Below are 16,157 nucleotides of genomic sequence, written 5' to 3'. Positions count from 1 at the left end.
TGTTATACTGCTTTGAAGTCTGCTGCATGGAGCATATGCTTAGTTGGTGATGTAATGTAAATTCTCCACGAACAAGTCCATGCGGTCACAAATAACTGAGAAGCATGCGAATGACCGTAATAGAGTAATAGAAGGTTGGTTTGATGTGCAGTTTGGTTTAAATCTCAGTTTTTAATTTATTTGTCCAGTACTGTTTCTTCTGCTCCCGGCTCTCTCTCGGTGTGCATGACACCTGTTGTATAGTAAGTCCAGGACAAGCTTTTCATTTGGGCATGGAAGTTTTTCCTTATCCACATAAGGAGCTTAACCAAGTGTGGCTTAGATCATGTTAAATCTCTTATCGGTAAGAGTGTAGTAAAAATGTATCCCAAGGAGTCGCTATAGAAGCCGACACATGTATAGCTTTGAACTACAGGTGTTAATAATTTTCCAGACATGCACACACATATCTGATTAGCTCTTGGCATCATTATCTACTCCGCAAAGTTTTATGGCTTTAGGGATATTAATATGTTTATTTCAGATGGAAAATCAGAGAGGAGCAGTTTGTTGATTCTTCATTGCTTTCTTTTTGTCGCATCCATAAAATAAACCTTTAGCATTGTTGTAATCAGCAGTGGAGCCTCCTTGTCTGTATGGAAAGATGCTGAAAGGGAAAGGGGGTGGTTGGGGCTGTGGAAGGAGGAGATGGAGTTTGACTGGCAGGGACTACGAGAATGAGTCACTCATCCGGCTCCCTGAATTTGGAGCTGCAGACCTATTCTGGGCTGCGGTGACACGTGTATGTGTGCGGTTGTGTGCATAGATGCATGCACACTAATGTACACACATGGTCGAGTCCAATAGCTAAAGTCACCAGATTTGTGCTGTTAGCCTTGCCGCGCTCTGTGTGCGTGCGCGTTTGTGTGTTGGAGGAAAATGAAAGTAGTCTGGTGACCAAACCACAACACAGAAGCCAAATTTTAAACAGATATTTATCTTCTCTCTCCCTCCACTGCACTAAATTCCCTTCAGTAACACCACCACCAGTCTGCAAGTGACTCCAGCTCCACTGTGGCCTCCATCGATCGCTTCACATATACGTTTTATAAGTGGTTGAGCAGTCAGGTTCATAAGCATTTCAAAAGTAATGTAACTTTGTACTTTCAGTACACCACCATCACACTGGATTTCAAATGAAGTAAAGGTCAAGGGTTTTTCCTGCATTCAATAAATGTTGGCCTTCCCCCAAAGAAAAACTACCGTAATTGTAATAAAACTGTTATTATTTTTTTTAATTGTTTTAAGCATCAGCTTATCATCAGTCACATTTTTGTTAATCAGATGACCTAAAATAACAGGAAAATTCAGACTTCTGTTAAGTAAGTAAGATGACTCAGTGTTGTAAGTATATGTGGAACAGCTGGGAAATAAGACTGGTTTAATTGTGAATTTTAGCTTTAGTAAAATAATATAATTATCTAAAATTAGCAAAATGGGCTATTTATTTAGTTATTTAAATAACTCACCTAATTTACATGGATTTGTCCGAATGTAAATACGTACATTTACTTGTAGCGGACATTTCAATGAGATTAATTTAATCTGTTTTGATTACTTAATAGGGATTCACTTTTGTTGCATGTTCAATTTCCGCTTCTTTTGATCGATCCCTCTTTCCCCTCTCCCTGAAATGAAAGCAGACCCTTGTGATCTGGCTTGATGACACTCGTTGAGGCACGTTACGTCTTCTTTTCTGTGGTTTACCAGCAAAGCATTCATGCTAAAGGGCAGGTTATTTGTGCATTTTGCCAGCTGACCGCTCAGTTTGATGTTATTAATCAGCAAAGCAACTTCCTGAATGTGATGCTTGCCAGTTTGTTGGGCTTAAGATCAGCTGACTTTCCTTCTGACAGCACAATGTTTCATTCTCCATTTGTAACTCACTGCTATTCGCAGATATTCAAGATTTCCTTCCAAATTCCACAATAACTACAGGAAGAGATCTTCAGTGAAGCAGTCAGGTAGCCAGGTGCTCATCACAGCCAAATGTTTTACAGTGTTGTCATTTTCTGGAAGGAAGGCATGCTCAGACGAGTTTGGGAGCATGCGTGCATGCATTTATGTGTTTTTCCTCTCTGGGAAAATAGGCCTAAGAGTGATAAGTCTGCAACCTTGGCTCAGGGGCTGCAGATTAGGAGATAGAAGTTTGAGCTCTGAGATCATCACTGATGTGCCTGTTCAGGATTTTGTTTCTCATTATCACTGCAGTAATAATCATTTCCTGTGAAGATTGCCTACTTTGCTGCTTTTAATCTGTTCAGCCTTTTTTTTATTTCCCACTGGCAATCCTAGTAGTTAATTATTTGTCTTAATGAGATTGAAAGGTGCCAAAGATGCAACTGAGGTACCTCAGGAAGACAGTAGTGACATATTTAAATCGGCTGCAGCTTTAAAGGAGCTCCCCCTCACATTAGAGTGTAATAACTGTCTCTTGACTGCACACGTTTAAACCGACCCAGGGCCAGCTTAATCACAGTTTTGGCTGACTTCGAGATAGTTTGGACCTTCAAGACGGGACAGTTTTCTGTCTGGCTGATTCCCAAATTAATGTGCTTTAGCTGTCTCTGCTCTAGTGAAGATGGTCTAAACATTCAAAAGGGTTTTATTAGCTTTACTAATGTGACAAACCTTCAAACTCCATACTTTCTATTGAGATGAGCATGACTAGTCAACCTTTTCGTCTTCTTTTAATAGTATACTGTCAGGTGAAGGCCGTTTGTACAGCCAACATCAGTCAACAAACACAACTTAGCCTATTATCTCCTTCCAGCTCAGCTTGTAGAACATGATTTCAAACTTTTTGAGTCTTTGGGTCAGCACCCATTTATGATGTTTGGGAATAATAAACAAAAAACACAAACCAGGAGAGGTCATTAAATAAAAACATGCAAAATGACCATCAAATATTTGTGATTAAATATTTACATTTTAAATAGAAACCTGAACTAAATAAAAATAAAGCCTTGGGATTTCAGTTACATGCTTCATTTATTTGACCTTTGTCTGATCTGGCATTTATTTTACATCTTCTCTTCGATGGGAAAAGGGAAGAGTGGCTGCTGGTTAGAAGAATGAAACAGAAATCGCAGAGGAAATGTCAACTAGTTTATTAACAGGAGATCAAAATGAGATAAATGCTATTTTTTTGTGGGAAGGCTGCAAAGTTTTCGCTTTTAAATCAAGTTGTGATATTCCTAAGTTTAGGAATGACATGTCATAAAGCAGATTTGTATTATGCTCATTGTTTAGATTTTTTTGTTTTTTTGTGTAAGCAGCTTTGCTTCCTCTTTGCTTTTTTTTTTTTTTTTTTTTTTTTTCTCAGTTCCTCCATACAAAACGCATTCACCCGACCTTTTATATCTCATTTCCTTTATTCTCTCTGATTCTCTCTCTCTCTGGAAAGCTTTTTGGTTTCCTTTGGCGTCATACTACTCTTTTTAGTCTCTTTGTTCCTTGGTGGGGAAATGAACATGTAAGGACACATTTCAGGCTCATATCCGTACCCCATTATAAGATTAGATTAAGGGGTTTTTTTCCTTCTACTTCTTTGGTAAATGCTCATCCTGTCTGCATCTCCCCAACACTGACCTCTTCTCTTACAATCTCCTCCTTCCTTATCAGTGTGTTCAGTCGTCTGTCTCTTTATTAACGTTATGTAATGGAGGATCATGTGAGAGCGTAGGGTGAAGGTTCACACTGTGCACCTGCGAATACTCGTCCTCCTTTTCCCTTTGATCTCTGCTGGATTTCTTTCTTTTCTTTCACCTTTCTTCCTCTTCCTCACTCTCTTGTCTGCGTTTCCACCTGATTTCTTCCTTCCTCGTCCCATCCGTTTTCCACGACTCCTCCCTGCCTTTAAGCCGCTGGCTCCTCGATTCTGAACTCCATCCTTTATGGGTAATTATGAGATCAGCTCAGTGAGGAGCGGAGTTTTTAAACAGTAGTTTAAGGCTCAGGACTCCTCATTAGAGCAGAGTTAGACTGTCTGTTGTGTTGAAGAGGGATAGTTAACTTGGTGTGTATCGTTAATAGTCAATCACCTTAAACTCAAGTGATTTAAATTCACTATCCTTTTTAATATAGATTCTCTGCATCATTTAAATCCTTTAATTTGGAGATCCTATAGAGTGGCAGTTAAGTGTTAAGTGAAGTTTAAACTTTATCTTAATTCTTTTCGCATGTGTTTATTTGCGTTTTCCTCCAAAATATGACTTTCTGCAGATGCCAGTGCCGTTAACGCCCAGCAGAGATTCCCCGTTTCCTGCTCTGTACCCATTTGTTTCCTGCCTTTATGTGTTATCCTGATCCCTGCACTGATTTAAAAATAAATAAATAAAAATCCAGATTTCAGCAGTGAGCCAGCCTCCTCAGAGATTTGAGCCTGGTCAGCTACCTCTGTGGGTCTCTCTCCATGGCCCTGGATCATTACCCTGCAGACAGACACACACCGACCTTTCCAGTAGCTAAATATAGGTCCGCCAAAGAATAGGAGGAAGGGAGGGAAAAATAAACGGGGGGATAGATGGATAGAATTAACAGCATGTTAAAGAAACTTGTTGGAGAGAAAGAGGCAGCCTGTGTTTGGGCTCAGCGGCTGCAGGCCTTTTTGGACAATACCCCAGTGATGGTTATCGGTCATTATGAGTACCGTTCCAACTGGAGTGACGTCAGAGTCCGTAAGAAAAGCAGACCTGCGTGTTAAACCCGCTCACCCTGTGATTATTGCTGCACAGATTGTGTGTTTCTCTTGGATGGGAGCACGCAGGTGGCTTGGGACTGCAGGCTAATAGTAAATGAGTTTTAATGCCCTGTACTTGGCTATATATAGACTCCAGCGAGGCCTGAAATCGTGTGCTTCCCCCCTCTGCCCGACAATCAGAAATTCTTCCTGTCTGGAGCAAAGTTTGCCAGATAGTACAAGGGTTTTTTCCCCCTTTGTCTACTTAAGTTTTCACTGACTTGTGGCCTCCTGCGCCATCAGCCGTGGACTAAACCAGAGCAGCCATAAAACAAGCTGCATAATAGCTCAGACATGTTAACACTTTACTTGCTGCTGAGGAGTATTTCTCTAAGCTCGACGAGTTTCACATGTTGGCATTATGTTTAAAAAAAGATTCCAAATTTTTTTCTTTTTAAGAGTTTCTCTGGAATATGGCGTGTTTACAGTCCCATAACACTTCTCTAACACTTTGTACACAGCTCTAGTGTGAATAAAAACAGCAAAACTGCCAGCAAAAGCACACACAAGACACATTTTCTGCATATGTTTTTACATGCACACTTAACAATAGAGATCAGTAGTGGAGGATCTTTTACTTGAAGTACAAGGCTTTGCTCTTTGGTCATGACTGGTCGGTTGACTTCAGGTTTTTTAAATTTTGGTATTACGTCTCTGAAGTTATACTATCAGGCGTGGCCAGCCGGATAATAAAGTCTATGGGTGCAGCGGAAGCACAAACTTCTTGGAAGGACTGTACCACTCTGAGCAGACACTGATTACTTGTCATTCCCAGTGGCCACGCCCCAAATTCTACGAAACAATTGGATGAGTTGTAAAAACTAATTCATTGCACAGTTTTTTATGAAGGGGGAAACTAAACAAAGGTTTAGTTTTTGTTAGTTCGTTTTTGTTAATATACATTTTAATGCTGTTAAACTGGGCCTAGCATTAGATTTACTTGCTTTTGGAGCCAGCTTCAAGTGGCCACTAGAAGAACTACAGTCAGCCTAAGAGTCTGCACTAGGCGGCTCTCTAATACTTGCAGTTTGACAGGGTTCTTCCTGCATGCACAATGACATTTTGGTTTTGGCTTTACCAGGACTGTAATAAGTCATTTTAAACAGTTTTAATTGGCTTAAATTGAAAGGAGAAAAAATAACAAAATGCTGAGCAGCTATGGATGTGAAGTCGGCCCTCAAATGGCAATTTTTGAGCCAAAAAACTTTCTTTGTACCGCTATCAGAAGCAATTGTGCTTTTATTACTAGTTACGTGAGGGGGTCTCCTTCATTATTATTTTGAAACCCTAATATTCTTAAACAAGATTAATTAGAAGCGTGTCATAAAGTTTAGGGTGCGCTAGATTCCTAGGGGTGGTCATAGTTTGTATGAGTCAAAGTTTTATTGCTTCTCTAGTCTTTTTGATCTCCACCTCTCTGGCTTTTAGCCTCAGTGTGTGTTTTTACTCTCACTGCGGTAACCACCAGCTGTAACAGATGCACCTCCAACTGGACCCTCATTGGTGCATCTGTTGAAATGCTGCACCATCAGCGGTGCTTGCTGTCTGGCTTTCTGGGTCCGTCTGTGTTGCTTCTGAATCAGTTTAGGAGGCGTGAATGAACAGGTCTTGTCTCTTTTGAACTGAGATGTAAACTGTGTACAGTACTTTTAATGCAGATTTATCGTTGTGATGGTAAAAGCGTGCCTCTACAGTGCTTTCAGGACAGGCCAACGTGTGTTTTGTAAACACGGCGTGACAGTGAAGCAGGGCTCTTCTGGCCAAGCGGCTTTAGACAGATCACACCCTCACGCTGCAGCTCTCTGACTCTGCGCTGCAAACTCAAAACTCTTTTGGCAAGTTTCAGTAATCGAATCATATTTTGTCTTGTTTGTCGTGACTCGGCCATTTATTTTTAGAGCTAAAAGCTTTTGTTGCTAGGAGACTGTGTGTCTTAGAGGCTGAGTGAGGGAGGGAGGGAGGGAGGGAGGGACAGTATGAAAGAGAAAAGAAATGAAGAAAGGAAGCGATGGCTGCGGCGTTGAGGGGGAGAAAGGCGGAATCTGTGAAAGGCGAACGACAAAACGAACGAGCTATGAGTCAGCAGGGACATCTGCAACACATGCAGTGGGCATGGTTGCTATTTCTGTGTTCTTTGTCTGTGTGCTCTGTGCACCCACGCATGAACCCACTTACCTCTCGCCACTAACCTGTGTTGTGTATCTGTGTACTTTGCGAGATATTAGCTCGCCCACTTTGATTCAATCCCCTCCTCCCCGCTGTGCGTTGTATGTGTCACCGGGCATCTGTGCATGTACTACATGTGCACATGTGTGTTTTTCATCGGCGATTGTGTCACAACGCCTAACCTGTCCCCAGTGACAAGAGCCTTATTGTCCGCTGTATGAATCATATGCTTGTACCCCATTAGTAATCTGCCTTCAAATGGCTGTTAGCGACTATCACAGCCAGCTCGTCTGTCTTTTGGCTCTCTCTCCGAGCACCATTGGAGATCAGATAGCAGCATGTTGTTTATTAGTCACCGGGAGCGCGCCTGTTTTTCAGGATATTTTTTACTCTTCCTTACGATTGCTTGAGTTTTTTAGCTGCCAACTTTAAAAAAAAGAAAATACTTATAGTTGTAGCCAGTATATTTGCAGATTTGGAGAGTGAAAGTCACGTCAGAAAACTTGCACTCCTTTAGTTTCTGTCACATGTATAAACAAAGTTGCAGTGTTGGTTACTCGTATTCAACAGGACCAAACTTTCTCAAGCCCCCTTTTTTCTTTTTGTAACTCCAAAATCTGTGTGAGATAAGTGAAGGCAAATAGCTGAATTATATAACTGTTGTACCACCTACCTATTGCTGAAACATTATGTTAAGAGGGGCAGCCAATCAAAAGAAAGGTTGCTAAAACGAAGGTGGTATAGCTAGTATGGCTCACAGTCAATGAACTGAGAGGCTGCAGCGAGGCCCGACTGCAAGTTAAAGATTATTTTGAACCGTGAATCATGCAGAGCTACTCTGACCGTCCATGAATAAAAAAAAAAATGTTGCAATACAAATTTAGATGACTAATGCACTTGGTTAGGTCAGTCAGTTTGAATTCATAAAATGTCTCCATCACTGTGATGTGATGACTCAGGCTTATGGATTGAACCCCTTGATGCAGGAACATTTATGAAATATCACATTCATTTGATGGGAGAGAGATGGGGGGGCGTGATGAGTGATAGCATGTATTACTTTTGGTTTAGTAGACGAAGCAGTGCTGTGAAGTTTTCTTGCAAGATTTGGAGTGTGCTGAACAACAAAATGTTCTTAAATTTGAACATTACTCAACTGGTGTGTCTCCGTTACTTAGCCAGATGTTGATGCACAAGGAGCTTGCACCAGTGTGGCAGCATGCCGGTGTTTGCAGAATTTGAAGTCCTGTGATGATATTATGAATAGTTTTTCATGCTCTAAAGGATCTGCTTCCATGGTTGAGTGGTATGTGTATATGACTTCTTGTTATGTGGCTGCGCTGTGTATTGTAAACATCAGCCAAGTGCCTTTTTGTGGCTTTCTTTCTCTCTGTATGACTGATGTCTCCATAGGTCTTAGTTTACGCACTGTCTTTTGTTGTGGTTAGATGTTGCCAGTTTTGGTCGGTTATGCATTACTGATACGGTCTGCTTCTGCAGCTGATACTTACACCGCCATTTCCCTGACTTATGTATTCATGGTGAGGCCCAGCTCCACTTTGCACACCTGATAGTGGACTTTGGTTTCCAACTGGGTTAGTTTTTCCATGACTCACTTTGACTCCATTTACACCTGCTAATAAAATGTGATCTGTTAGAGAAAACACATGTTAATTTCAAAGTGGATTGTAAACACAAGCACCGCTGTGGTCTGAATTTGAATGTATCGCAGCACTGCGAACAGTATCAGCACAGGCAGTTGTATGTGAAAGCAAATCACACGGTGTGTTGAGGATGTGCTACCTGTTTGTGTGTGTGTGGTTAGGGATGATGTGACCCACTGTAGAGTTTGTCATCCACTCAAGCTTCACAAAACACCTTCACACATGATTTGTTTCTGTCATTTGTTGCACTTTTAACTGGTTCACAGTGAAGGACTCAAATAGATACAAACACCTCTGTAGCAAAAATGACCTTTTGACAGAAACACTGTAAAAAGCCCCTTTCTGCTCCGATTAAAAAAAGTACATTTTTTGATAAACTGGCGTCTGCTGTTTTGTTTATTTCAAAGAAAAGAGCAAGTGTGCACAGATCCAGGCTAATTATTTTGGGTGCCAGACCCAAAACATAATATGTCTGCATGCTGTTTGGCTCGGTTCGTAAAACATTCATACAAAGGCAACATTCTGATCTCTCTCTTCTAGAGAAGGCCAAACCTACAGCCTTGGGCCTGTTTTAGACTTCTGCAGGCAGACTTTGTAGGGCCTACGACGTAACCTACGCAAGTGGCCGATGTCATTGCTGGCATTTGTGCTGATGCATTATGTATTAATTACCTTGTGGTCCTGGTGTTTTATGTGCAATGCCAGCTGACAGAAACTAATAAAATGCTCTGACTTCTTTCCCTCATGGGTCTCTACTCTTTTCAATCTACTTCTTTGTAGATTCCCTCATGTTCATTACGCAATCGCCTTCCAGGAATTTGCTGACATTTGTTAGTCTTGATTTTGATTCTATGGTTCTCATTCATTACATAAAGACAATGATTGTTATTTTCTCACTGATAGGTGAGGTGCACATAAGGTTACAGCGTAGGGCTTCAGATGAGTTTGCAGTTATTATGTAGCTACAGCATGAAGGACATAATGTTTGGACTTTTAGTAGTGTGAGCTCTTGTGTTGTAACTCATGAATGCAGTTTCCTGCAGCTATGAATGAAGCACCGTTAAAGAGTCACAGGTCTGAGCCATCATCAGATTTACAGCCATTTTCCTCAGACAGTGCTGTGACACTGAGTTTCTTTGATTTATTCTCAACATGGCTTCATTTTTGCCCATGCAGCCGAAGGGCCAGTGAGCTCATTCAATGGCAAGGCGTCATCCACAACTTACAAAAATCCCTATGATACTACAGTTTGCAACAATAACTAAACCTCTAATAGTGTAACAACAGTCTTAAAGAAAACCTATTCATAACTGATCCCCATCCCAGTAAACAGTCAGTGAAGACAACAAGCGAAGCGCAATGGAAAAAGTCCTAATTGATTTGAATCAACATCTGGACCCCAGGTCCACATACTGGAGTTTAGTTACCAGGTGTGCACCTTTTTATTGATTCTCACAGCTTATGCCCCTCTTTTCTGTTTTAATGTCATCTTATCTGGTTTTCATCTGGTGTTTCGCCTATTTTGTGTGGTTGTTTTTTGTGTTATTGGCTGCTTTTATGGTGCTGCCCCAGAGCGCTTTCCTCTCACATGTTGACAGGGCCATAAAGGATAAAAAGAAATAAGTATTTCCCAGTTTACTGCGCCAATTTGTTGGTTGCATACTCTTATACATCGCATGGCTTTCTGCATAGCATGGTTATGCAATGGCACCTACCTTTCAGCATGAGTGTCTTGCAGTTTAATCAAACTTGGTTCAACGGGCCACGTCACACAGCGTTACAGTCCAGCAGCCTTGAGCATATCGTTGTTAACAGTTCGCCGTCATTGCTGTATAGATATGACAGACTTTGTAGAGTGTGGGAAACTGATTGTAACCTTGGTATTTAGGATAGTGTGTTTCTTTACAGTTACATAAACACACACACACACACACTCACAAAATTTAACATTGTTATATTGTGCCCATATGTTTCCCACCCTCAGCTTTCTCAGCCTGATTGCCAAGGCACATCTGGTCCTAATAAGGTGTGTTTGTGTGCGTGTGTGCGCGTGCCCCTTTGCTATGCAGCCTTTCAGCCTGGCCTTCTGTAGAAGTGGTGTTGAGTCTTTTACTGCCACCCACTGCTTTACAACACAAAGCCTATACTTTAAACTTTCGGGTAATAGTGCGTGTGCTCTGGTGAGATTGTGCTCTGATAGCAGTTATAAAAAACCACAGCTTATATTTTGTCTGTGCATATTTCAAGGCCTGTTAATCTGTTGTAACACTGCTGATTTTCCAGCTTTGATGCTGATAGCAGGGGAAGATTTGATATGACTGCAATCTGTGGGAACAGATTTAACCGAAAGTGCTCATCACCAGCTTTCGCTGAGGCACCAAAGCCTTGCAAGGAGATGTTTGGGGATTTCTTCAAGTTTTTTTTTTTTGCTCCCATCAATCTTGTGTCTTATATCCTTTCTCAAATATTCCCCTCCCCTAGCTTAGCACAGTTCCTTTGTCACCTGTTATGCTCATAGTTTAAAATCCTGAGGGGTATTAGCTTTAAACAAAAGCAGTTTACAGCTGTTGTGATGTTGACCCTGGCAACAAAATGGCCGCAGTCCAGTCCAGTCGACAATTAAAGGCTTCAGAGGGATCATAGTTAATCACATGCAGATCACCAATAACATGACTCAAACACAAGACTTTTCCTTGTCACGATCATCCATCTGAACGCCTCTCTCTTTCACCCCAGGGTTTGCCTTCCCAGAGTGGGCCTACAAGCCAGAGTCGAGCCCGGGCTCCAGGCAGATCCAGCTGTGGCACTTCATTCTGGAGCTGCTCCGGAAAGAGGAGTACCATGATGTCATCGCCTGGCAGGGAGACTACGGAGAGTTTGTCATCAAGGACCCAGACGAGGTGGCCCGCCTGTGGGGGGCGAGGAAGTGTAAACCGCAGATGAACTACGACAAGCTCAGCAGAGCACTCAGGTGGGACTAAAGAGTGGAGGGATGGTTTTAACACGGGTCTAACAGGCGTCAGCTTCTCAAACACGGTTCACTTTATATTTTGAAACACACCTTCAGCAAGACTTTAACCATTCAAACAAGACTGCAACTCGCATTTATGAACAATATTTTCCACACATGAGATGAGTCTGGATTGTGCTTTAATGGTTCCCTCAGTTTATTTTATTTTTATTTTTTACTCCTTTACTCTCTTAGAGGAAAATACATTATGCATTACACCCTGCAGTCATTCTCAGGGATGAAACTTGCTGATACTACCAACATGAATTACTGCGTGTTTGTAGTGGCTCCCCTTTTGTGCCTCAAGGGTTTAAGGTTCAACTCCAGACAGGAACTTTTGTCCTCGATGCTTCTAATTTTCACTCATTATCTGGTCACCCAATACTTGACTCCGGATGATCGCAGGTCCCTGAAGTCTTTTAAAATAAATGTGATACATAGTTGGTTGAAAAAAAAAATCCCTTAAAATTTGTGTCTTTGCTCTAAATTCAGTTTGAAATGTGTTATTTTCATTGCACATGGAGAATTTTTGCCACACAATGCCACTTATTTCACACTCTCACACTTGGTGAGTGGGACTGTTTCTGATCCAACAGGCTGCACCCAATCATGGTTAACCTTGTTCACATATAGTCAGTGAATACTTAACATAGTTGTTTATAAGCAGAAAAGATAAAAGTATATTTAAACACTTGTTATTAAAACAGCTTTTGTCTTTGTAGTTTAACCTTTTTGGTGATGGCTGCCTGTGTAAATATATATACAGGGGATAGTTGGCAATAGACCTAAAATGGTTTGTTTGTTTGTTTTTTAAAAGAAGTGCAGAAGTCTTTGGCTGGCAAACACTCAAACAGAGACACCTGAACCTGATGATGAAGAAGACGTTCGGCAGCCAGTCTGCTCATTAGTTTACGGAAATGAAAGATGCAATTTTAACAGCAAATGGCTTGAGGATAATTGTAACTCCTGATGATTAAAAGTGTTCCTGGAAATGATGAACAACATACTTTATTTTATCTGAAGTGACCTTTTCCCCATTTGGAAAGTGTTTAGTTTTGTCCTTGATTTAATTAAAAGTGTTGCTTAAAAGGTCTGAAAGTGTGAAATTAAAAAGTTAACCTTTGCTGTGCTTGCTAGTTGGCGCCAGGTTGGTTTATTATTTTAGTAAATCATAAGCACAGTTACCTGTTGTTTCTAAGATCAGTCCAGTTCAGATCTGCACTACTTTAATGAGCTTTAGACTGTGTCGGAGTAAGCTGCAACACATTAGGTTAACCCTTTAGAGCCGATCGGAGCGGGAACGCTCTGTTATGCGTAACTATTTTTAAACCCCAGTAGCACTGCAACCACGTAAGCTAGCGCAAAAATTTTTTTTGCATATGAAACCGGAGGAGTTGTACTTACATCTGATGCCATCAGCTTGTCCTAAGTCACGGTTTCCTTCCACATAAAGCTTTGCAAAAACTGCATAAAAAGCGCTTGCAGGAACAAAAACATAATATTCCAGAAACACGCTTTACCGATCCGATCAGCTGTTCATAACACTTCCTACGTTGGAATAGACGTCAGCGCGAACTTTTGCATTTCCGCCATTACCTGCCCGAAACCGGAAGTGACGTCATTTTCGCGGAAATGTAGTCTTTTTTGCGATCAGGGCCTCAGGGCCTATACTGCTCTTTTTAAAAGTTATCTTTGACTTTATGACTTTCTGTGTCGTTTCTGGGATTCTTAGGACTCATATTGCACTGCTGGAAATAGTTTATTTTGATGCATATGGTGCTTTTTTGCAAATTTGCAGTATAATATTTATTTTCATTTTTCCTGCAGTGTATAAAAATTGGTGTATTTCAAAAATAAAACTATGAAGACACTCAAAATAAATTTCCTGTGGTGGGAAACTATTTTGTGCAACTTTTTTGTATTTACAGTTTTGAGGGATAAGACTCTTAAATTTCTCTAACTACAAATATATGTTAAAAAATCAAAAACGATTTTCAATTTTTTTGTAGTTTATTGCACTTTTTTGCAATTTATGTAATTACTATGCACTTAATGAATACATATTATTAAAATCTGGGCTATAATGGTTGTATTGATGTATAGCAACTTGAAATGCTCCCAAAAATGGCTCCACAGCATGTAAAAATATAATATAAGCTCTGGCAGACTTGGTTCTATGGTAGGTCTTAAAGGGTTAATGATGGTTTCTATTTACTTTAAATTTATTTATTTTTTTCCCCCTCTAAATTATTCAGTTGGTCACCACTAACATCCCAAGTAACCAACCTGTAGCTAAGCTTAAAGTAAGCTTAGGTCTACTCACTTTTCCGTACTGCTGTAGAAGCCTTCATCACCAAAGCCGAGCCTCGTTACACCTGAGTTTTATCCATTCCACATCAGGACTGGAGAGCTAGGATGGCTCGTATTTGTTGATCTATTAACACCAATGAAAAACAGCCAGCTTTTCCCAGCTAGCTGATACTAATGCTAAGCCATATACAGTGGAACCCCGACTTATGAATGCCCCATTTAACAAAAAATTCAAGTTACGAAGGCACTTGACGGCAATATTTCTGCCCGTGTTACGGCAAAATGCCCGTGTAACGAAATCCGCTGGCTCTGATTGGCTGAGCCCAGAATCCCTACAATGCCCACAATGCCTTCCGAATCATGTGACAACTTGTGCTTTGTTTTATTAGCCTATAACCTATCGTTCACTCAAAATGGGTGCTTCGACTTTGGAAAATTTTGTTTTTATAAAATCTATTCACAACGCAGGAGGGTAGACAGTTTCATAAATGTTAAGTTACAGCAGCTTGAATCGTGTTGTTTTGAACCTCGGGTGAACAAACTCAGTAAAGTGTGCTGGATTGATTTTTCAAATGGATCCTCTTTGAGGGTAGTAAAGTACATCAAACCACAGGGTTAGGATAACGGTCCATTCACACACAACAGAATTGGACTATGATTTATTTTTAAATTATACCGAGTCTCTTTTTTGTTTTCTGTTCATTTGAACTTGCAGGTGTTGAAAACAAACTCGAATGATATTTGAAAAATTGGAGCTGAAGAATAGCTTTCATCATAGTTTACCATGAACTGTGCTCTATTTTACAGTGAGAGACAGCAGACAGACTCTAAACTATGGGGGGGAAAGCTTTTTTTCTTCATAATTCTTTTCAGATTTCTGTTTATTGTTCAGTAATAATTCATCATAAAGACATTTAGCTACATTTCTTACTTAGTTTGAGCTCTTTTTTTTTTTTTTAATTTTTCTGCCTTTTTCGTAACTTTGATGTAGATTTTGTTTGATTTTCAACAGTTTGCGAGGTGGAAGAAAGGGAAAAAAAAAAACAACTGGTGTGTAGTCGTGATTTGTGCATCTGCGCGGCATGCTGAAACTCCAGGGTGTCAGCCGATTTAGAAACATACACCTTCACCCTCTGCAGAGCACATGTGGGATGCTGCAAATTGTTATTTAGCTTCCAGTCTGTTCTTGTGAACACGCACACATCCAGTCACTGGTGTCGCCTCCTGTGTTGTAGGTTGGTGTGGGATATAGTTTGCTATGGTGATGACTAGTTATGCTGCCTCGTCACCACACATACACACACGCGCGCGCTCCTACAAACACACACAAACACTTAACACCTTGTTATATGTCAGCCCTCCTCCAGCCCATCTGTGTTGTTTGTTGCTTCAACTTTATTTTTTCCAACATAACTTCATATGCCTGCATATTTAAAGCGATGCTTTCCAAGCTTGAATTCAGATATCAACACCAGTTTGTTGATCAGAAAGGGACGATGATGATTTTCAAATTAGAATCAAGTATTTATTTTGCAGCATTGGTTGGCTGTTAGTATACCCAACAATAAAGATAACCAGTGCAACACAAGTTGGTGTTTCTGACTCATTTTAACTTCCGTTTGAGGTTGTATGGGTAGGGTGGCTAGCGCGTACACACATCCGCCACAATCCCCTAATCTTTTTTTATTTTTATTTTTGCTGACTACTTTTTTGTCGAATGCATTAAGCGAGACAAACAACAAGCACCGCATCGATTCTTTCGAGCTCCAGCGCAGCTAATTGCACCTACGCCGGATAATGCTTGCATTTCAGAAGAAGCAATCGTCTGCATGTTGCTCAATAGTGTCCGAAACAAAAGCTTCATAAAGCTGCGCAGAGCGTATCAGTACAGGAAGTCACACCCAGGAACGGCAGAGAGTCCGGTCAGTTTTCAAAATAAAAGACTTGGAGCAGACAAAATGTTACGCTTCTGAAATGTCCACATTTCCACCTTCTGATAGTTCTTGTTATTGCACTGTCCTGAAGAGTTTGTAACCCCAACTCGAAGACAAGATCCTCTCTAAAGATTCAATGATGAGGCCATTGAGCCAGGCATTAGGGAAGACATAATGAGAGAGGCTGGGACTAACTAGTTGGCTACCACTGAGCTTGGAAATTAAGAGAGATTCAACCACTTGCAGCCAAATACACAACAAATCCATCACTAAGAAGTCATTGTACATCATAA

General features: G+C 40.7%; 1 protein-coding gene across 1 annotated transcript in view; it reads left to right on the top strand.

The window, feature by feature from the left end:
- The window catches only part of erf (Ets2 repressor factor), a 45,496-nt gene that overhangs the window by 17,181 nt on the left and 12,158 nt on the right, over nucleotides 1-16,157 (top strand). Inside the window, exon 2 of the mRNA XM_080863462.1 lies at nucleotides 11,347-11,581. Within this exon, the coding sequence (XP_080719588.1) occupies nucleotides 11,347-11,581 (235 nt within the window). The remainder of the gene's footprint in view (nucleotides 1-11,346; nucleotides 11,582-16,157) is intronic.

Source organism: Rhamphochromis sp. 'chilingali' (genome assembly GCF_963969265.1).
Source record: "Rhamphochromis sp. 'chilingali' genome assembly, chromosome: 17".
Taxonomy (NCBI): Eukaryota; Metazoa; Chordata; class Actinopteri; order Cichliformes; family Cichlidae; genus Rhamphochromis; species Rhamphochromis sp. 'chilingali'.
Note: the sequence above shows the minus strand (reverse complement) of the source record. Positions and strands in the feature narration are given on the sequence as shown.